Below are 23,186 nucleotides of genomic sequence, written 5' to 3'. Positions count from 1 at the left end.
AAGATCACATCAGATCAGCTCTCTCCTTACATCCGAACCTCAGTACCTCACTGCTAATACAGATCGCAATACTGTGTACATGAACCATCCGGCTTGTAATCCAGAATTATCCATACGGATTGAAGGTTCAATACTGAAACCTTCATAACTTCAACAAGTTCCAGTACACTCGACTTAAGAAAGCTGCTCGCCGTGTTGTGCGAAGACCTCAATTGACTCGACTCATGCTCAATCTCACCACGTCACGTGGCTCCAGCACAAATCTCACGTGCAAAACACCTTCGCTGCAGTAGACAAGCTCTACCGTATTTAACCCAAAATACATTCATTTATGTTCAAATTCTCTTCGATCAAACGAACAGAAAATATTTATTTATGTACAACAAAATACTTCGCATGGGCAATGCCTACCACAGCTCGAAATTAAAAGACAGGGAAAAGAAGTGAGAACTATTTATTACAGTCCAGGAAATTATAGGCCTAACATAGAAGTCACACTCAGAAACCCTTTTATGTCATCTTTAACATATCCATCTTTTGCCGTGTCGGAAACCCAGCGGCCATGTCTCTTAAACAAACGACCAGGTACACCTGCATTCGCAGCAGCTGTTGCCCCTCCAGCACGAAAACTGTGCAAACCAAAAATGTTCACATCTATTCCTATTTCATGACATTTTCCCCTGAAAATTTCTCTTGTTCTCGTGTAAGAGATTGGTTTATTACCTCTGAGAACATATTTCCTTTGCTTTTTACAATGACTCACTTGTCTGAAAATAAACTCATGCGAATCTTCTTTAATATTTGCTAATGAAATATAACGGTGAAGCATTTTGACTGGGCAGAGGTTGGAACCAGATGCTGCAACTACAATACATCTACTATCTCTGTACACATCCGTCTTACTCTTTTATATGAAAATACGAACATATCCTTCATGAAAAGAAATATCAACCCGCCTAATAGAGGAAACTTCAGAAAATCTGAAAAAGCCAGCATATGAAAGAATGGACATTGTCAGAAACCTTAAATCTACAAGCGAACAGTCCTCTCTGCCAAATCTAACAACTAACTTTTCCAAAATAGCAACATCTATAGGCTCTTTCTTCTTGAGAGGGTCACTGTAACAACTCCTTGCTGCTGTAATATTCTTAATCAGGTCATGTTGACATGGATCTGGTAAACCCGCTACGCCCATCTTATACCGTAAACTGCATTCATAATAATATGAGACCTTTTACCCGACTGAATCAATGACGTAAGGTACAAACCTACATGAAAAGAGTTTGCAGGCAAAACAGTTATTTCTTTAAACCTTGAGGCCCATTTTTCCCAACATGTAAAAGCTCTTCTGTATTTTACCACTGTAGTATCTGCTTTAGATTTTAAAACCTTTCCAGGCATTTTTGTAGATAAGTCAACTAAACCCTGGTGCACCAGATCATCCTTGTCTCGCCATATACCAAAGGAAAATATACCTGAAAATATATATAATCAGTTGTCAAACCTGAGAGCAACCATGAACCCAGTGAAACTATTGAATATAGTCTGCTTGCGCCCTCCTGAAACAGCGTTGCTGCCACTTAACTGAATCATGTCCGTAATGAATTTTCTGGGTTGCCCTTCCAGGAATAACAACGGCCAGTATGGAGCGGAAGGCCACATTGACACCACCAAGGTAGTAGAAGCATTGCATGCTAAGATGAAATGTACAGTTTTACACACCAAATACACAGGAGGAACTACCCAATTGTTCTCCCCATACCACTGCTGAGTAAATGCATCAACTGCCTCTGTATCTGGTACCCATGACCTGGAATTAAACCTTTTTAACTTGGTGTTCAAACGGTTTGCAAATCTATCTACAGAATGTGGCCCCCATCTTCCATCTAAAAATTTGAAAACTTCATCTGTAACTCTCCAGTCATCCGAATCTTCAAATCTACTCAGAGCATCGGCCTTTTCATTTTCTGATCTGGGAATCCAGCTGAACTTTAACCTTATGTTGTACTGATTGGCTATCACAAAGATGGAGGTGGCAACCTGTTGTAGATGTTTAGAACTACCACGTGAAGCTACATGACAACATGGTTTGCTGTCTGAACCACTTTACCGTTTTGGCCATTAGAACCCTGGTAAACTAATTCTATGGCCTTCAATTCTCTCCACGTGGAACTACAAAGTTTCTCTTGAAAGACATGATCAGAATCCGCAACATAACCTCCACAACAAACATCACTTGCATCTGAAAACACCGATAGCATAGGTTTAATAACCGTAGACAACGCTCTTGGTTTTAGACTACGCTGGTTGTCGCTTCAAAACAGCAATTCATACACACAATGAGAATTATTTAACCTAAGAGTGAGTGTGAGTGAGTGAGTTAAAATTTAATGTCACATCGGCAATATTTCAGCCATATCGTGACGGGAACGGAACAAGTGGAATATATGAGTGTTATAACAATCAGTCGACGAAGGACAGTAAAACAACTAGAACATCACAGAAATGAATGTAAAACTAGTAGCTATGCCTAAAACAATTTATCTATAGAGGACAATACAATATAAAACCGGGCTATAGATTGCCAACAACTGAAGGTAGATCACCATACTAGGGACCATGGGGACTTACGGTACTTTTGCTACCTGCATGGACCCTAGCTGGATTTACATCATCCCCTCAGCCGTCAGCAATTTCGGAAATCTAGCCATACAATAAAATACACTTATACTACCATTAAAAACGTGGAAATTTAGAATTTACTTTGTATGTTTGTGGACTTACGTACCCTCTCAGGAGGACAATAATTTTACAATACTTCAACCCCCTTTGAGGGTACAGCCACCAACAATTCAAGTTACTAATTCAAACTACCAGTCATTAAAATACATCTATTTACAGAAACATATTATTCAAAATTCAACCAAAAAATCAATTTCTTTTAAAAAACCTATAATTAAATGAGAATTAACGCTGGTAAAAAGATCCTTAATTGTTTTAACTGTAAAATACTTATGCCTTGTGATGGAGAATTCAACACAGTCAAGCAGAATATGCTTGACCGTGACTCTCTCATCACAAGGGATACAAAATGGAGGATCTTCACCTTTTAACAGGTACGCATGAGTGTATCTAGTGTGGCCAACACGACATCGTCGCAAAATAACCTCTTCAAATCTGGACTGACAACCCAAGTGGGTATAACCGATGTAAGGTTTTGTCTCATGTAATTTATTGATACCCACTTGGGTGTCCCACTTCTTTTGCATCAGATCACGGATATAAGATCTAATGGTGGCTTTGTAATCACTATAAGGAATAAGAAGTGGTGTCACAGATTTGTTGAGTGCTGCTTTAGCAGCAAGGTCAGCCAGTGTGTTACCAGAAATGCCTACATGGCTGGGTAACCAACAAAAGACGATGTCGTATTGGCCAGTAGCAAGATCATTATACAATTCAATAATTTCTATTAAAAGTGGATGTTTGCAAGAAATATTTTTAATAGCCTGAAGGCAAGAAAGAGAATCGGAATAGATTATATATTGTTTACGTTTCGGGTGTCTTTGAATATATTTGAGAGCTGTTAATATGGCGTTAGCTTCAGCTGTAAAAATAGAACTATTATCTGGTAATCTAGAAGATATTGTTCTGGATCCAATGACAGTGGCACAAGCCACTGCGCCACCGTCCTTGGACCCATCTGTAAATAAAGGTTTGTAATTGCTATATTTATGCTTTAATTGATGATATTCTTGTTTATATTGTAAGTCATTTGTTTCTGATTTTTTAAAAAATGTTAATGTTAGGTCAACTTGTGGCCTAACCAACTGCCAAGGAGGAGAAGAAAGAAGACGGGAAGGCGATATACTTTCCAGCTCAATACCGGCAGAAGAAATAAATGGTTTAATTCTGTGGCCAAGAGGTGGAACAAGAGAAGACTTTTTGTTATACAAATCCTCATAAAGGGGATTGAACACACAGTTATAGGCAGGGTTAGATTCATCAGAATATAATTTAGTAGTGTATTGTAAAGACAATTTTATACGACGTTGAGTAAGAGATTGTTCATCGGCCTCAACGTAGAGACTATCAATAGGTGAAGTTCTGAAAGACCCAAGGCAAAGTCTTAAGCCTTGATGGTGGACAGAATCAAGAAGTTTAAGGTTGCTGTTGCAGGCTCCACCATATACGATGGAACCATAATCGAGTTTCGAACGTATGAGTGATCGATACAGGTGTAAGAGGGTTGCTTGATCCCCTCCCCACTTTGAGTTGGAAACAACTTTCAACAAGTCAAGAGCCTTCAAGCATTTAGTTTTAAGGGACTTGATATGAGGCAGAAATGTTAAATGGGAGTCAAAGATTAGGCCCAAGAACTTGGCCTCCTTTACAACTTTGATGGGAGTGCCATCTAGAGATAGTTCAGGGTCCTTATGTGGTTTATATTTTCTGCAAAAATGTATACAGTTAGTTTTGGATTTAGAAAATTTAAAGCCGTTTTCAAGACACCATTTATTTATTTTGTTTAAACACAACTGCAGTTGTCGTTCAATAGTATGCATATTTTTCCCACGACAAGAAATATTAAAATCATCCACAAATAACGATCCATCAATTGAATCGTTTAAAACTTTTGATAAACTGTTTATCTTTATGCTAAAAAGTGTGACAGACAAAATACTGCCTTGTGGAACACCCTGATCCTGATTGTAATGATCAGACAGGGTAGAACCCACTCGAACTTGAAACTGTCTGTCCTTTAAAAAATTTGCTATAAATTGAGGTAAACGACCTCGCAAGCCGTAGTCATGTAGGTCTCTTAAAATACCATATTTCCAGGTTGTGTCATATGCTTTTTCTAGATCAAAAAAGATAGACACAGCATGTTGTTTATTAATTAGTGCATTTTTAACAAATGATTCTAAACGCACTAAGTGATCGACAGTACTTCTGTTTTTACGGAAACCACACTGTATATCAGTTATAAGGTTATTTGTTTCCAAGTACCAAACTAGTCGATTGTTTATCATGCGTTCCATGGTCTTGCAAACACAGCTAGTTAATGAAATCGGACGATAATTGGATGGATCCGTATGATCACGTCCAGGTTTAGGTATGGGTACTACTATGGCGTCACGCCATGAGGGAGGAAAGTTACCCGATGTCCAAATATCATCAAAAATATTGAGAAGAGTTTCTAGGCAGGATTCTGGTAAGTGCTTCAGGAGTTGATAATGTATGTTATCAGCTCCAGTAGCAGTGTCATGAGCTTGATCAAGAGCAGTATGGAGTTCATGAATAGAAAACGTTTCATTATAATCTTCCCCATTATCAGAATTGAAATTAATAGTTTTCTTTTCTTGTTGTTTTTGATATTGCTGGAATTTTGGTACATAATTTGAAGAGGAAGAGTGTTTAGCAAGGGTTTCACCTAGTTTATTAGCAATATCTGATTTATCAGTAAGCAGTTGATCTCCATGTTTGAGATGATGGACAGTAGATTTAGTACCTTTACCTTTGATTTTCTGGACCATGTTCCATACCTTGGACATGGGTGTCCGAGAATTTATTTTGGACACATAATTTTGCCAAGATTGGCGTTTGTTTTGTTTAAAAGTACGCCGCGCTTTAGCATTTAAAATTTTAAATTTATTTAAATTATGTACCATAGGATGGCGACGGAAATAATGTTCTGCCTTTTTCCTTGCCTTCCTAGCTTGTTTGCACTCATCGTTGAACCATGGTTTTCTTATGTGTGGAACTACAGAGGAATTTGGTATACACTCATCAGCTATGGAATTCAGTTCATCAGTAAAACATTTAATAGCATCAGGAACGTCAATAAAAAGTTCGGGTTTAAGTTTTTCAGCACACAGTGTTTCATATAAAGTCCAGTTAGCCTTTGTAAAATTCCGCCTTGATGATGGAGGAACATCAGATGGAGTTACAGCTTTTAATATAGTAGGAAAATGGTCACTTCCACAGAGGTCATCGTGGACTGACCATTCAAATTCATTTAATAGTTCTGAATTTGTAAGTGACAAGTCGAGAGCAGAATAAGTCCCTGTACCAGGGTGTAAATATGTGTTGGAACCATCATTATAAATACATAAATCATTGTCAGAACAAAAGTCCTCCAACAATTTACCTCTAGTGTTTGTATTTACACTACCCAAGAGTGGGTTGTGGCCATTTAAATCTCTCATTACAATACAGGGCTTCGGGAGCTGATCATATAGAGCTTGAAGATCGGTTTTGGCAAAAGCCGAAGATGGTGAAATATAAAGAGAGCATAGCGTAAACGCTACATGTAAAATAATTCTCACTGCAACAGCCTGCATATTAGTATTAAGTGAAACAGGGCTTTGAATAACATTTTGTTTGACTAGAATGGATGATCCGCCAGTGGCCCTATCACCCAGAGGTGAAAAACAATGATATGCATTAAAATGGCGAAGGTCAAATGCATCTGTTTGTTTTAAATATGTCTCTTGGAGATATAACGCTGAAGGTGTGAAATCTTGGACTAATAGCTGTAATTCATGTAAATTAGTCCTCAAACCTCTGCAGTTCCATTGTACAATATTATTGGAATAAACTATCTTTTGGGGGGATTTTTGGGGGATCTACCCCGCACTCTTTTGGAGGGCGACAAGCTATGTGCCCTAGAATGGACGTTTTCAGAAACGTCCATATCTTCAAGAGACCCATATTTATTAAACAATTGAATTTTATTTTGTGACCCCTTAGGAGCTCTGCCACTTTGTTGTTTTGAAGCATCAGACTTAGGTTTGGGTTTAGTTTTAACAATTTGTTGTCTATCAGCTGTTGAATGAGACTCAGAGCGTGACTGTGAAGATGACTTATGATCAGAGGACTTTGATGTAGTAGGAAGTGATTCCTCAGTCTGGGATGATATAGCAGGGTATAAAACCTGTGGGTAGTCGGAACTGACCCAAGTCAAGGTAGTTTGGCATCCTGTGGATGATTTTGTTATTTTAGAGCTGGATTCAGATGATGATTTTGCTACTGTAGCATAACTTTCTAGAAGGTCAGATCTCTTCACCAGTTTCTTTGCCTCAGAAAAAGAGATATTTTGGGTGAACTTTATTTTGTTAATCGCCATTTGCTCTTTCCATATTGGACACTGTTTTGACGAAGATGAATGGTCGCCAGAGCAGTTAGTGCATTTTTTAAAGTCACTGTCACAATCTTCTGTTGTGTGTGTCTTCTCACCACAGTGAGCACACACAACAGACAATGTGCAGGTAGATACACCGTGTCCATATTTCTGACATTTAAAACACCTGAGCGGGTTGGGGATGTAGGTTTCAACTTGGATATTGCAGTAACCCGCCTTTTACTGATTTGGGAGCATTTGGCAATGAAAAAGAAAACAGATAGGTATTTGTTTGGATTGTTTCATTGTTTTTTCGGGTGGAAAAGCGCTTCACATACAGCACACCTTGATCCTTCATTTCGCATGCTATATCAAGCTCGGACATGTCAGCAAACAACCGATCACGATCTCTGACGATACCTTTACTTGTGTTCAAGGTCTTGTGAGCAGAGACCGTGACCGGAATGCCCACAAAAGATTCAATGTTCATCAGATTGGTTGTCTGCTGTTTCTTGCCACACTCTATTAGCAATGCACCCGAACGCAAGCGTCTAATGTTCTTGACATCCCCAGCAATACCTTGAATGCCCTTAGATACTGCGAAAGGGTTCAACTTCAATGGTGTCTTGTCCGGAGTCTCAATAACGAGGAAACGTGGCCAATACTCAATCGATAGAGACGGTCTGTGAGAAGTATCAACGGGATAAATTTCAAGTGGACGTTTGGTTTTTTTGGGGGGTATTTCATAAGCCATGATTGGTGCCATATGATTCATCATCCGAGCTCCCCACCCACCACGGAGTATCACAAGGACAATGCTAAAGCAAGCGGGCCTCCAGCTTGCAGCACCAAGGATACCCGGATGATATACTCCAGCAGAAGAATTAAGAGATTAATAATTCTACCAGATTGGCCCATGAGCCACCGCCTTCTGGCATAGGACTCTAGGCAAATTATAGAACAACATACTTCAAATTCAAAATGTTTTAGATTATAAAGCCAAGTCCAAATTTACAACGATTCCAAATGATATATGTGCATTGATAAATATAATAATGCCCCATGCACAGGGCTTGGCATGACCAGCCGATTGGTCGAACCGGGCCTATTCGACCACCCGTCTAGGCGAAGTCAGGGCCGAAGTGGTGTATTGAGCAACAGGAACACGGTTGCAAGCTCCTATTGCTCTCAACCACCAGGATCCCCTCCTCCGCCGACACAGGGCTGCAACCCACGGCAAACTGCTAAAGCAGCTAAACTCCTTGCTGTGAACCTGGGCAAAACAGATGTGAATGCTGAAAAACTAGACACTATATCTTCTGTTTTCTTGACAGGAATAGAAAGAACACTAGAATCTAAATTCCATGTGAATCCATGCTACTCTAACTCTGTGACAGGACGCCATACTGACTTTTCAATATTAACAACAAAACCTGATTGTTCTAGAGTGTCTCTAACAATGTCCGAATGGCTAGAGCACAAATCCTTGGATCTAGCATAACCAAAGCTACACAGGATACACAACAATATGAATAGATTGCCTTCGCCAATATGTAACTAGTGGACGAATACACTTCGTAAAGATGTAAGGTGCAGATGTTAACCCAAACGGCAAAACTGTGAAACAATAGTACCTAATAATGCCATTAACATTCCAAGCAAAACCCAAGTACTGTTGTTGACTGGAGTGTATGTCAATGTGATGATAACCAAATTTTAAATCAAACTTAAACATGAAGCCTGTGTCTTGCACAAAATCCAAGGCTGTTTTATAGCCCTCAAAAACAATCTTTCTTTTGTAAACAAAATGATTGACAAACCTAAGGTCAAGGATAAGCCTCTTCTTGCCTGAACGCTGTATGGCTACTGAAAGAGGATTAACAACTAAAGGAGAACTATCAAGCTCGACAATACAAGAGTTTCTTAAAAGTTCTTGAATAGCCTGTACAACAAAAGTACCGTTCCTCAAAGCGGATTGGTTATTTTTAGAAAAAAGATGGAGGACTGTCAGTGAAAGGAATGACACAACCATCTGTTATAGTATCGATCACAAACTGAGGAGCTCCAATTTTAACCCAAAAGGAAACATGTTTCCTTAAACTACCTTTCACAACACACAAAGATTCGGATTCAAACTCGTAAGACCTTAGCTGAATAAACTTAAAAGCGAGGTCATTACCTCCTAAGCCTGCAGAACTATCAATGTCACAAACTGGAAAACAGGTAACATCCCTCTGTTGTGTCTTGGTTTTCTTGACTAATGGCCTCTGAACGTCGGAACTGCAACTTTCCACAGCAACCCGTCCTGAAGTGACATCTTAACTTCTTGACAACTGCAACTTGGTTGGACTGGACTGAATCGGAGCTGGCTGACTGGGCTGCACGTAGAGAAGCTGCCGCTGGACAGGCGACCCTCCAGTGGCCGAACCCGCCACAGAAATAACACTGTTGGTTGGGAGCTGGACCTCGTTTGACCATGGAACGAAATGGCTGGCTCTGACCTGTTGTAGTTTCCCTAGAAGTATCAACCATGCTAGCAGAAGACACAGTAGCACTGGGTGCAACATAGTTGGGTCTCCCTCTGGTCCGGAATGAGGACGCACGTCTTTTGCGCAGGGCTTTGTTCTCCGCTTTTTCGAATCTACGTTCTTCCTCGGATCCAGAGGCAATATCATCTCCTTCTAGTTCAGCCACAACAGCCCAACCAGATGGTGACCTATCCGCTAAACGGATATTCCTCCTAGAAATGTCTGAGGAAAGATCTTGGAGAATCCCCACACAATCAGAATACCTACTACACTTAATGTATCTGAAAGCAGTGTCAATCTTGTCCAAACAACCAGCATTAAATTTATACTGAAGTTGGTTGCCTTTAAACCGAAAACTTGGAATTTCTGAATCTCTACGAGCCCTTTTGAACGCTGCGAATGATCTTTCTTCACTCTCTTCAATAATGTCACGTTTAAATGTCTTTAGTTTGCAATCCATGTAATCTTTAAATAATTGAAAAGTTTCATAACCTTCTATGGATTCCTTCTGCTGATTCGTCTTGGATGCATCAGAGTCTTCCGAATGGTGTGAAGGTGAAACCGAACGCTCATTCATAGCAGAGTGTAGATTTAAGAAAGCTGCTCGCCGTGTTGTGCGAAGACCTCGAATAACTCAACTCGTGCTCAATCTCACCACGTCACCTTCGTCACGTGGCTCCAGCACAAATCTCACGTGCAAAACACCTTCGCTGCAGTAGGCAAGCTCTACCGTATTTAACCCAAAATAAATTCATAAAACTTCAGTTTGTTTGGATTCCTTTCCGTATTTCAATAGTTTAAAACTTCAGTTTTGTTTGGATTCCTATCCGTATTTCAATAGTTTAAAACTTCAGTTTTGTTTGGATTCCTATCCGTATTTCAATAGATTAAAACTTAAGTTTTGTTTGGATTCCTATCCGTATTTCAATAGTTTAAAACTTCAGTTTTGTATGCATTCCTATCCGTATTTCAATAACATAAAACTTCATTTTGTTTGGATTCCTATCCGTGTTTCAATAGTATAAAATTTCAGTTTTGTTTCCATTCCTATCCGTATTTCAGTAATATAAAACTTCATTTTGTTTGGATTCCTATCCGTATTTCAATAGTCGGATTCCCATCCGACTGAGTATCCGTATTTTGATAGTTTGAAACTTCAGTTTTGTTTCCCGTTAGCGTCGCGTTCAAGGTTTGTGGACTTCTACTGAGGTGTGGTATGCACGCATTAGTTTGCACAGATGCATGTAGCTATCGGGACTTATGCTAGTATTTCAGTGCCAGACAACAAGTTGCTCTGCTAAAGCAGTATATCGACATCTTGTTTTCTCCTCAACCCCAGGCAGGGTTAGCTTAAAACGGCCAAGGTTCGAACCACAGACGTTCCCTCTCCTGACAAGATTAGTTAACTTTTAATCTGATGTGCAAGAAGTTTAGGTTGTTCTGATGCATGCACTGATCAGGATTTCTACCAGTCGTTTTAGTACTGGCCCAGATATAATGTCTAGTCAATACAGCATATTCACTCCAAACCGGCCTGTGCTTGTTTTCTGCCCTTGATACACATTAATCCCGATCACCAGGCAGGGTAACATGTACAGCTTTAGTTTCGTGTATTATTACTCGCCCGTTGAAGATACTGCAGTGTATTATATATTTAAGAAATATTATATATTATTTGAAATACTGTAAATACTGATGAAAATAAAAATGATATTTTCACTGAGTAGAATAACATGTTATTTCACTTAGTGAAATATATGATCTTCTGCGCCACTCGTGAACATATCAGCTTTGTCAGACCACTCGATGAAATATACATGTTATTTGACAACATTAACAAAATATCCTCTATGTAGTATTTTTACGGCAATTTTGCACTGGTGTAATACCGCTTGACGTGTGACGTCAAAATGGTTCAAAGTTGTGATGTCACAATGCTAATGCCGATGTCGCAATTTTACTAGACCTTACTTGACTCGCGGAAAGCTGAGAGTCCTCACCCTGCAGGGAATTTCGCGGCAGTTTCTGTCAATTTATGTTGGCGAGTAATAAACGGAATACTAAACTCGTTAAAGATTTAGTATCAAACTCGCTTTCGCTCGTTTGATACCAAATCATTAACTCGTTTAATAAAAATGGTATTACACGGAAGGTCGTTTAGTATCCTCTATGTATGAAGTGGCCGGGGAAGAACCACAAACGTTCCCTATCCTGACAAACGCTCTGTCCACGTGGCTATGGAAGTATGCCCTATATAACTGGAGGAACGTACTGGGCCAATCTTTATTTAACCGACTCGAATCAAATAAGCCCCCTAAGCTGTCTGTGGTAAGAACAGGATCCCCGAACTCCATGCTTGTCCCATGCATATTAACTGGGAATCGGGTGGTCACACTGTATGAACTTGTACATACATAGTTGTATATGCAGCGGAATGGGTTGCATCAACACAGATTAAACATTTACATACCCTCAGCAATGCGACCAAGATTCCGGGGATGTGCAGAACGAACTCTACCTTTCTCTACAGTCGCGATAGTTTCACTTGTCTTTCGGCATATATAAATCAGTAATTACATTTTCATCAAACTAAAATGCTTCACGGTTCAACTTCTTTATTATACAAGGTCACAACGTTTCGAGACAGTTGCTAGTCTCTTCTTCACCTGATTAGTTTGATTTCACCAACTTCTAAATGCCTTTGAAACAACTTACATTCTCATCCCAGCCTGCTTCACATAATTGTGTTGACCTTGGTCTCCCTCTTCACCAGATGACCATATATATGGTCCGGTGAAACCAGGACTCTGATGAAACTAACCTACTATAATAATATGTCCGCTAGGTCAGCGTGTGCGATCAGCTGATGTAGTCTTTGATAGCGGTACACATGAACAATGCCACAATTACTCACGTAAGTATTGCGCTATGAAAACATTAGGCCTTAATTGGAGCGAAAATGAACAGGACAGTAAAAATACTTCCTTTCTTGAAGTTTTCAATTTATTCACAGCTGAAATTAAAACCACGTTGAGATTTCACTGCGGGATATGTATAATTCCAAAGCTGGTCAAACCCAATTACATGTAACTCACTCATGTATTCGTGCAGGTTTGGTAAATATTTGTAATAACCAGAAAGGATATGTACGTAGTGAGAAGAAGGACGTTCGCGCAAAAGCTCCACTACAGCGTTTTTCTCAACATGTCAATAGGACGAACACCGGTATATCGCTGTATTGAGCTCTTCAACACATGTCCGTCAGATTTCAGTGCATAGTGCGCCTCCGTGTATGTCCTACAACTGAAACCTCACCATGAGACTAACAAATGCCATATACAGACGGAATATGGTCCGTATGTGGAAGAAAGCATGGAAAAAGTATGGCTCATTTACCGAATATCCTGTCAACATATCACGGGAAAGACTGAACCAAGGGATTGAGATAGTTGACCCTCTGAAGTGGCAAGAGTTGCCAAAGATGACTTGGACGCCACCGGTCGCAGACGATCCCCGCTTTTGGCGCCCAATGCCAAGAGAAGAACAGTCAAACTACCACGACGAACCAACTCACCTTGTCACTCCTAAAACTCGTCTTCTGAAAGGAGTTCAACAGGCTAGTATCTTAGCCAAAGCCCAATCACTAGACGGATTTCCATCTAATGTTGAAAATCTTGTAGGTTCCGTTGAAATTCCAAATCAAGATAGCCTTGTCCAGCGATATATCATGCAGTCACAGGTTTGGGATCCAACAAAAGACAAGCTCCCAAAGAGAATAGACACACGTAAAGTTGGATGGCATTTCCAGGCAGCATATGGCATCAAGAATGAAAAATCATCCACAATTTTACTTCGGAATATGATTCGACTTTGCCAGTCTCTTGCAGGAAGGTATCCAAGTATTGCCACAGATCGGCGCCTTATTTACAAGCCATACATTGGAACTCACTACTTCCATGACGACAACATGGTGTTGGTTCAGGGACTGTATGAATATCTCATAACAGGCCAGCAAGGTTTGAATGCTTTTGCTAGCGAGGATGAGGTTGAGGCAACAACAATGGAACCACTAGCTGACATCAGTCCAATATCTCCCTTCATTGATTTGTCACCAACAAACTGTTACAGTTTGGACACAATCACTCATCTAAACAAACCTCATAGTCATGGCGTCCCACAAACTCTCTTCATGCTGAATAAGAATTACTGGAACACTGACCAGCGCCAAGCTCGCTGCCTTCTGTTCTGTCTAGCCACAGCTTTATCGCAAGCAAGGAAACTCTATGGAGTAGATGTCAAACAGCTGCCGGAGCCTGTCAGTATTCAGTGTGTTAACATGGACCCTACAACTGTCAACTTCATATTCTTCCAGCTGAACACTGCAGACTTCAAGTCCAGAGATGGCATTAAGAACATGGCCTGGTTTAGTGGGGACCACCACTTGTTTAAGAAAGAGCTTTCACAACCATGGTTAGGCACAGAGTATGAAACAACAAAATACAAAGACTATGAGGCAGATGTGTTTAGAAGATTTCTAGCTGTCTTTCTCAATGGTTTGCCAGAAGTTCATTCAAATGACGTCCAGTCAGATATCAGTGCTGCACTGCCCTGAGTTATGACAGATGGTGCATTGTTAATGACGCTGACATATGTTTCATTAGCGGGAATTACTGACATTTGTTTAGTATATGTACACATAGACATCCATTCAGGCCATGAAGAATAATGCTTTCCATTGCTCTGTGAATATATTGTGTTAAAAATGTTACCCCAAAAGATCTGTGTTATTTTCTTGAAGTCACTTGCCCTGTGGTATATTTTTTGAGCCGCTGATATGGAACTTGGCTGGATGATCCTGAGCCTGGTGGATCCTGGCTCTGTTTCCTGCGCTGGTCATAATTTACAACAGTACTGATAAACACATATAAGATGATCCACGACCTGACAAATGACCCCAATTTGCATACTTGGGAACACCCCACAGAATGATCCACTTAAAACAAGAGGGAGACAGGTTGTGTGATCAATATCGAGAAGTTCATTTTCCCCGTGCGTTTCACGCATGAATTGTTATAGCACACTCGATTTGGGAACAAGTACAATCCCAACTAATTGAATCAACACAATATACTGAGCAAATATATTTAGGACCTCTGATCCATTTCACAAAACAAATGACATTTTCTTGGGTTTTTTTTAACAAAATTGCTGAATATCTAAAATGCTTGTCAATGCCCCAATCATCTATTTGTCTTCGTCTTAACTAAAGGGTAGCGTGGAATATCAGTATCTTATGCCTGAAATTGCAGTCTTATCATTCGAAGGAATATACAGTGTTGATTTCATGTCACGGTTAGCATCTATAGCCGATTCTTAATATTTAAGCATGTGACCTTTGACCGATTCCAAAACGAGGTTATACCCGCAACTATGGCTGCTGACCATTGTTGTGTACCTCTGTGTACATCCGATGCACGAAACGACGGTTCACTGTCATTTCACACGTTTCCAAAGCCCGAAGCTCTTCGAAAGAGGTGGAAAGTTGCTATTCGACGAGACGAAGGACCCTTCTTTACGGTAGGCTATAATTTTCATTCAGAATTTTCTGAATTAAATCTCGAGTTATTTGAGGCGCCAAATTCAAACTGCAATCAATCTATCGGAGCTGCAGCTGTCAAGCAGCGCATACAACAGAAAAATAATATTTATTCCTTAACAACATGTCATGGTGCCTAAACGATAAATTAAGTTAATTAACAACACATGGTAACGATTGCTCAGTGTGGTGCTGTAATTGAAAAAGTTCAAAAAGTGGCAGATAGACCGCAAGAACAATGATTATATACTCAAAGAAGCAAGTGTGTTGCGTGCGTGAGGTTACAACTATTTATTGTAACCATTCGGAAAAAAGACTTGCTTCTTTTTATAGCTTTGATTTAAATATTTATAATGGCAATGGGCTTATTTTACATTCACTTGTATTTAGATAACAAGGAAGAGTGTTGTATGCTCGAAGCATTTCCGGCCCGAGGACTACAAGTACACACCAGTAAGGAGGACCCTCAAGCAAGGATCTGTGCCATCCATATTTCCTTGGAACTTGGAAAATATGAAGTCGAGGAAAGCACCAGCCATCCGTCATCCACTTATGCCGAAAAATTCAAATTCATCAGAAAGGTCGGTTTAAAGTTAGAAACATGTTTGTAGATAAGAAAACATTCTTATTTTAAGCTCTACTTCAGTTCAAATGCTCTTCAAACCAAAGTCTGTTTTTTTGGAGTAGCATTGTTTAATTTTAAAGCATTAAATCTGATTAGTATCTGCAACACCTCATTGATAATCATAATTATTGATTCCTTTGAAAGAAACATTAATTGGACATCTGTGTTTCATTATATTCAGAAATGAGCAAACACATTAACATGCACACACACATTTCTTGAAGGAGAAAGATTTGTTAAAACAACAGCTCACCATTGAGAGAGTTGGATTAGAAAGATTCACTGGAAATGATGATCTTATCCAGTACTACACATCATTTCGTTCTTATAAATTGTTCAGACAGTTTTTTGAATTTGTAAAGCCAAGTGCCTCCAATATGTGCAGTATGTATTACGCATGTGCAAATGCCATTTCTCTTGCAGGTAGGCCAAGAAACATGGCCCTTATTGATGAAATGTTCATGTTTTTTGTACGTCTGAGGCTTGGCTTACCAGAGCAGGATCTTGCTGTTCGTTTTAATTGCCACATTTCGACTGTTAGTCGAAAAATTATCACCTGGTCAAATTTTCTGTATTTTGTTCTAGGATCAATTCCTATCTGGCCCTCCAGAGTGACAGTAGACAGATACATGCCTCCTGAGTTTCAGATAACATACCCATCTACTAGAGTCATTTTAGACTGTACGGAGCTCAGGATCCAAATTCCCTCAGCTTTGATGTTAAATTCCATGTTTTATTCCCATTACAAAAGCTCCTGCACTCTGAAAGGCTTGATTGGCATTGCTCCAAATGGTGCTATTACCTTTGTATCTAATCTAAACACAGGTGTCATGTCAGATGTTGAAATAACAAAATTGTCTGGCATTCTAGATTTGCTGGAGCCAGGGGACAGTGTTATGACTGACAAAGGTTTTACTATTGCCAGTATACTGAGTGAGAGAGGTGTTGGTCTTAACATTCCTCCATTTCTGTATTCCTCTGGGCAGTTCACACCTAGTGAAGTAGAGGAGACCCAGTCCATTGCATCACTTAGGATTCATGTGGAAAGATTGATCAGAAGAGTTAAAGAGAATCACCTGTTTGATTCTACAATATCTCTTGCAGAGCTGGGCAGCATCAATCAGCTGTGGACTGTAGCTTGCATTACTTCAAGTTTTCAAGGACCATTGATAAAAAAGAAATGAATAAAAACTGATTGAGTGTTCATGTTCATTAATAGAAATGTGCAATTTATTTTTATGAGATAAAAAAATATACATCATATTTACATTAATGCTATAAGAGAGTATTTATGTACAGTGTTAGTTTTCATCAGTCTGTAATAGATTCAGTGCACATAATGAAACTATAGTGACAGCGGAAATTTGTACTTACAGATGATATGCTGTGGTTTTACATATTTTTTTTCAAACCTTAAAAATATGTCATAATTACATTTCGTTGAATCAGTGCTGCAGTAATATAAGAAAACTTTTTTGACAAATGGTGAAATATGTAATATTCATAAAATGTAAAATTTCTGAATATACAGATCTATTAAATTTTATAGGCTTATAGGTGTCAGTATATTGTAATGGAAACAGAAGATGGTAAAAGTAAGGATTGCAATGGATACTCTAAATGTGCTGAATATGACATGTATCACAACTATTTGGTAACAAATTATTATTCATAAATGCAATAATTTAGTTAAGCTGGGCTCTAGAAAACTTTTCGGTGTGTGTGTGTAATTACCCCTCATGCTGCAAGTGGAAGTGTACTGAGACGTTTGAGAGAGTATTGGTATATTTTTGAGTCAGCAAGCCGGAGAAATAGTTTGTTATTTATAATATTAAACAACTTTTCATCTTAAACTTCATTAAACTTCATTTATGTTTGACATAGAAAGGTATTTATGTGCATACATGATACGCTTGAAATCTTATATTATGTCGTATGTCATTGAGTTTTAGGCGTACATTACGCCTGTACGCTCCTTATCTGTAGCCCTGATTAAGTGATTAATGAATAATACGGAACCCCAATACTAACTGTTGTAGTAATAACCAGTGATCTGACATAGTCCACAGTACTAAGTGCAACAATTGCAAACCAACATAACTTGCACTTCTGCAAGGCTAGTACATATTACATTTTTGCATATTTCACTTTGAAAATAGACATAAGGGCTCAAGTAAAACATGCTCCATTAAACAAATGTAAATCATTCATATTTGGTACTGGGGATTGAATAATGAACTAAATTCATGAAAGGCTATGGTTCAATTCGCCGAATATGCGAATGCATCATAACAGCTTCAGTACAAATGCACAAAATTATTTCCTGGAACTGTGATTATCTCCTCTTAGCCCATACCATTGTATTGTAGGGTTTTGTTTCAAAAAGGATAAATTACAATATCAAAATGAAAAGGTAATATGTCTTATGTATATGTGACATGCTTACCTCACAATTAAACAATGAAAGAGGTTTACCTTTGTTGTATTTTTCTGAATGCATTAAACATGATCTAATTTCATCTGTCTTGATGTTGAGAATAATGCTGATTATATAGGTAATTAAAATAGACAGAGAAATGACTGGTAACAGAGTGATACAGACCCTAAGAGAGAATGTAATCAAAGTAGAATTTATCTGCCTTGTCTTTCACACTTTGCCAACTCTCAGGACAAAAGTCGATTCTCTCAAGATGGTGTTGCCTTTCAGACCATACAAACAAATCACACCACTTCAAACCAGTCACTGCCAGCTGCATCTGGATCTGATGATAGTAGTTTGATGTTATCTTAAGAGCAAGCTGGCCATTGTCTTTCCGGCTGAGGTAGGGCAGATCATGGAGGTCCTTGTTCCGCAGGTCTGGACACTTCACCTCCAGTGGGCCAAAAGGAGGGTTGGACCTGGGGTCTAGCACCTTTCGGTCTGGAGAAGCAGCCATCCATGCTGCTCTGGGACTTATCACAATCCCACAGGGATATATATTCACATTGCCCTCCTTTACCTGAAACATCAACACACTATTTTTAAATACCACTATACGTGTACACCTCATTATTATGTATGTTGATATTAGCCTCCTTATCTGAAATATTAACATACAATTTGAAGTACATGTACACATGCACATTTCTTTAGTTGATCCATTAACACATATGAGTTAATCAGTTGGAAATGTTTACCTTCCCATATGTCTCTACTGCAACAGGTTCATTAGCAACAGCCTCTCTCATTGCCTCTGTGAGGACGGTCTTGGCAACATCCCGTGGGATGGACTTCAATCCTCGCTGCTTATAGTGGGCCATCAGGTATAAAACACCTGTGGAAGAAAAAACATATTTTCAAACAATAGGAATGACAGAATCAGATCCTGAGTTAAAAATACCCAGACATATATTAATATTATACATTGAACACGAAAGGAAACAGGAGGACCTGATTTCCGTGGAAAATTGCCATCCCTGATAGAAATAGGCTCATGACATACCTGTCACATGACCACAGCACTGGCTCTGACCTGTAGCACAGTTCCAGCTGGCACTGACCACACTGACCACTGGACTGATCTCTAAGGTGACCTGCATTTAATAGTACATGTACTTTTATGAAACATACATACATACATTGTTTCCAGACAATATCATGTACCCAACTTACAGTTACTTTATGTGGCGATTCATTTTTCTTCATGGAACGGTGACAGCCACCTGTTATTACACAAGATGTGTCATCACATGATGCTGCAAGAAAACGATTACAAGTGAAAAAGGTCACAGTAACATGTAAACATTGTAAATGTCATTAATCTAACTAAAAGAAGTCCCAAAAGAGCTTCTGCATTGCACATCATAATAATTAACGTGTGTTCCGTATTTATACGATAACATGTTATGTGAAAATAAAAACATCTTCAGTCATAAATCGGCAATGACATAATGACATTGACAGCCAGTGCGATAGTTACCATTTACAGATGGAAATCGATGAATGAAACTTACTTCGCAAATTGAAAATGAAACCTTCACTGTAATATTTGAAGCCTTTGTTCAGTTGGGAAGTACCGGCACTTCTGCTGTTCATCTGAATATAAGTCTCCACGAAGGAAAAAGTGAGAGACGGTACAGCTGTCAGATCGCTTCCAGATTTCGTCGCCATCACGATTCGCAGATTTCGCGGGTATAACCTCGTTTTGATATCGGTCAAAGGTCACATGCATAAAAATTAAGAATGGTCTATTGCACGTGCATAATCGTCTCAATACCTGTAGCAGCCAAGTGTACTCGCCCAATTCGTTGTACCGCCTCTCTTGTCACAAATGCATTTAGTGCACAGGATCATCTAATATGTGTCTAGCAGTAAGTGGTGCTAAGACTCAGTAGTGAGTGAGTTTAGTTTTATGCTGCACTCAGCAGTATTCCAGCTATATGGTGGTGGTCTGAAAATAATCGAGTCTGGACCAGACAATCCAGTGATCAGCATGAGCATCTATCTGAGCAATTGGGAACCAAAGAAGTAAGCAAAGTAAGCAAGCCTGAGCACCTGATGACCTCTTACGACAAGCAGAGTCGCCTTTTATTGCAAGCATGGGTTGCTGTTTTTGTTTAATTTTGCACTCAGCAATATACAGCATCGTTCTGTATATAATCAAGTTTGAACCAGACAATCCAGTGACAGCATGAGCATTGATCTACACAATTGGGAACCTATGACGTGTCAAGCAAGACAATACAGACAATACAGTGATCATCGGCATGAGTGTTGATCTACAAAATTGGGGAAAAAAGTCTGACCACCCGATCCCTTGAGTTGCCTCTTACAACCGAAGAGTCGAACACAGATCATTGCCTCAAGGTTGGTTGAATCATTGGTTGAATCATTGGTTCAATGTGTCTCATCATACATTAATGGGCTTGAATGTTGCTCATTTTATAAATCACTGGATTGTCTGGTCCAGAGTCTGCTATTTCCTTACAACCATCATAATGCTGAAATATTGCTTAAGATAAAGATCACGAACCCACAAGACAGTATCTGGTGTTCGAACTCAGTGACTTGGTTGGCTGTTGGTCAGTTGGTTTGTTTTTTGACGTTTGGCAGTCTGTAAATAATCATGTCTGAACCAGTGATCAACCACATGATCATCAGTCTACAAAAATGGGATGCTACGATGTGTCAACCAAGTCAATGAGCCAGACCACATGATCGCTAGGATTGTTTCCTACAACAGAAGATCAGTTCTAACCCAGATTTTCATGGCTTGGTTGAACATTTCTCACCATAGAGAGATGGCATAGAACATTGCTGATTATATTAATCACTAAGTTGGTTATTTACTTAACACCATCTTATTATTGGATATATAGATGACAGACTCACGTGGCATAATGACTTAAGCATCCTTTAGCTCAGGAGAAATTAAAACAAACATTGATATCAGACTATGTCGCATAATTATTTAGAAGTCAACTTCTGTACTAACAGGAAGAAAAGAAATATTTTATGTTCCTATAGAGTGAGTTGTTAAAAATCCAGAAAAAACAGCATGAAATCCAAACTTCATTCTGACTGACTTGTTGCTGTAAGATAGATGAGAGGAGTATATATGAAAATGCTTGATAAATGTGTGAAACCTTCACATGAAATAATATACTGGTATGTTTTTGTCAAAACATACTGGAAATTCACAACTACAGATCACTAGCATTGATACCAGTAGGAGTGATTACAAGGTTGACAGGGGTATAAACTTGAAAACTTCATACATTAACTGAACACAGTTGTGTTATTCTTTATGAAACATGACAGGTTGTCAAGGATATTAGGAGCAGTGGCCTAGCCTGATGGTAAAGGGGTTCAGTCCAACGCATGGGTACAATCTGTGATGCCCATTTCTGGTGTCCCCTGATGTGATATTGATGGAATATTTCTACAAGCGGCTTTAAACCATACTCCCACACTATTATTCCAGTCATGTTGAGTGAGTGAGTGAGTTTTACGTCATACTCCACAGTATCCCAGCTGTATGGGGGCGGTCTGTAAATAATTGAGTCTGGATTAGGCAATCCAGTGATCAACAGCATCAGTCTGCCCAAATGGGAACCGATGATGTGTGACCAAGTCGGGGGGGAGCCTGACCACCTGATCCCACTAGTCACTACTGAGGACAAGCACTGTCACCTTTTCTGGCAAGCATGGGTTGTTGAAGGCCTATTCTCCCACTGGACCTTCACGGGTCAGCAGTATTGAGATCTCAGTGTCAGTTATCAAACAGTTAATATTACATCAGTTATACAAATACTGTTGAATATTTCTAAAACGTGCGTAAAACCAGTGTCTCTCACTCCAGGGTATTATGCCTAGGATGTATTTACTGCTTTTAAACACTGCCTGGTATGATAACATCAATATTTGTCCAGTCACATACCTGAAACTTACTGACAGAGGAGGAGAAACTGTCACCCCCAGAGCAGTATTATGATGGCAGATGGTCCAGGTTAGTATCCATCACATGTAGATGTTTGATTGTTGTTTAATAAAACAATGAGCAATTTCCAGCTATTTGGTGGCAGTCTGTAAATACTCTAGTGTGGACCAGACGGTCCTGTGACCAACAACATGAGCATCAATCTGTGGAACATATATCATATGACATGTGAGGAAGCCTGACCACCAAGTCCCATTAGTCTCCTCTTGTGACAAGCATGAATTGCTGATGTCCAGTTCTTAGCCAGATCTTGAGTCTTCTGTCTCATGAGTCTTATTACAGTAAATACCTTTGTGGATTCAAGTAAGAATAGGTCCCTGACTACCTGTATGGGTTGTATCATATCAATTATGGGTGAGATCACCAAGCTGGGTGACCTAGGGTGTCCTTTGTTGCTCATGAAATCTGTAAGTTTTATGTCTGTTCAGATTCCTTTATTTACAGACCATTTGAGGGGGGACGCACGCACGCACGCACACACACACACACACACACACACACACAGAGAGATTATATTTGATTATATCCAAAGAAAGGTTGGTTAGAGATCAGTAAACTCCAGTGAACTTTCAACACATGCAGTGAAACACAGAAACATTGAACCAATCATTTTACTCAAGGACAATGAAAGACCTTACCTTACGTCCTGACATGCCAGTAAGGGACTTAGCTATGACCTCTCACAACATCCACCTGAGACTAATACCTAGCACAAATACTCAGTACCCAGTCCGTCAGCAAATCGAGTGAGTTTAGTTTTACGCCACACCCAGCAACATTCCAGCTATATGTCGGTGGTCTGTAAATAATCGAGTCTGGACCAGACAATCCAGTGATC

The 23,186-nt window shown here is 39.4% G+C and overlaps 2 protein-coding genes and 1 pseudogene across 2 annotated transcripts; 1 reads left to right on the top strand and 2 right to left on the bottom strand.

Moving 5' to 3' along the window:
• Positions 1-472: 472 nt before the first annotated feature.
• LOC137280764 (integrase/recombinase xerD homolog) lies at positions 473-9,652 on the bottom strand (annotated as a pseudogene).
• A 3,204-nt stretch (positions 9,653-12,856) lies between these two features.
• LOC137281264 (large ribosomal subunit protein mL37-like) lies at positions 12,857-15,392 on the top strand. Its single transcript, XM_067812418.1, has one exon. The coding sequence runs from the start codon at positions 12,965-12,967 to the stop codon at positions 14,258-14,260; it is 1,296 nt and encodes a 431-aa protein (XP_067668519.1). The 5' UTR covers positions 12,857-12,964; the 3' UTR covers positions 14,261-15,392.
• Positions 15,393-18,417: 3,025 nt separating this feature from the next.
• On the bottom strand, positions 18,418-19,448 carry LOC137280763 (uncharacterized). Its single transcript, XM_067811977.1, has 3 exons — positions 19,352-19,448; positions 19,047-19,183; positions 18,418-18,868 (listed from the first exon to the last, which is right to left on the bottom strand). The coding sequence occupies exons 1-3, from the start codon at positions 19,446-19,448 to the stop codon at positions 18,473-18,475; spliced, it is 630 nt and encodes a 209-aa protein (XP_067668078.1). The 3' UTR covers positions 18,418-18,472.
• Positions 19,449-23,186: the final 3,738 nt, after the last annotated feature.

The sequence above is a fragment of the Haliotis asinina genome, chromosome 4, assembly GCF_037392515.1.
Source record: "Haliotis asinina isolate JCU_RB_2024 chromosome 4, JCU_Hal_asi_v2, whole genome shotgun sequence".
In the NCBI taxonomy this organism is placed as follows: Eukaryota; Metazoa; Mollusca; class Gastropoda; order Lepetellida; family Haliotidae; genus Haliotis; species Haliotis asinina.
The sequence above is the reverse complement of the archived record's forward strand: the minus strand, read 5'-3'. Positions and strand labels throughout refer to the sequence as shown.

Coding starts and splice junctions, on each gene's coding strand:
- LOC137281264 (XM_067812418.1), top strand. CDS start 12,965: ATGAGACTAACAAATGCCATATACAGACGGAATATGGTCCGTATGTGG.
- LOC137280763 (XM_067811977.1), bottom strand. CDS start 19,448: ATGCAGGTCACCTTAGAGATCAGTCCAGTGGTCAGTGTGGTCAGTGCC. Junction 19,184..19,351: donor GTGCTGTGGTCATGTGACAG/GTATGTCATGAG, acceptor TTTCTTCCACAG/GTGTTTTATACCTGATGGCC. Junction 18,869..19,046: donor CAGTAGAGACATATGGGAAG/GTAAACATTTCC, acceptor TTGATGTTTCAG/GTAAAGGAGGGCAATGTGAA.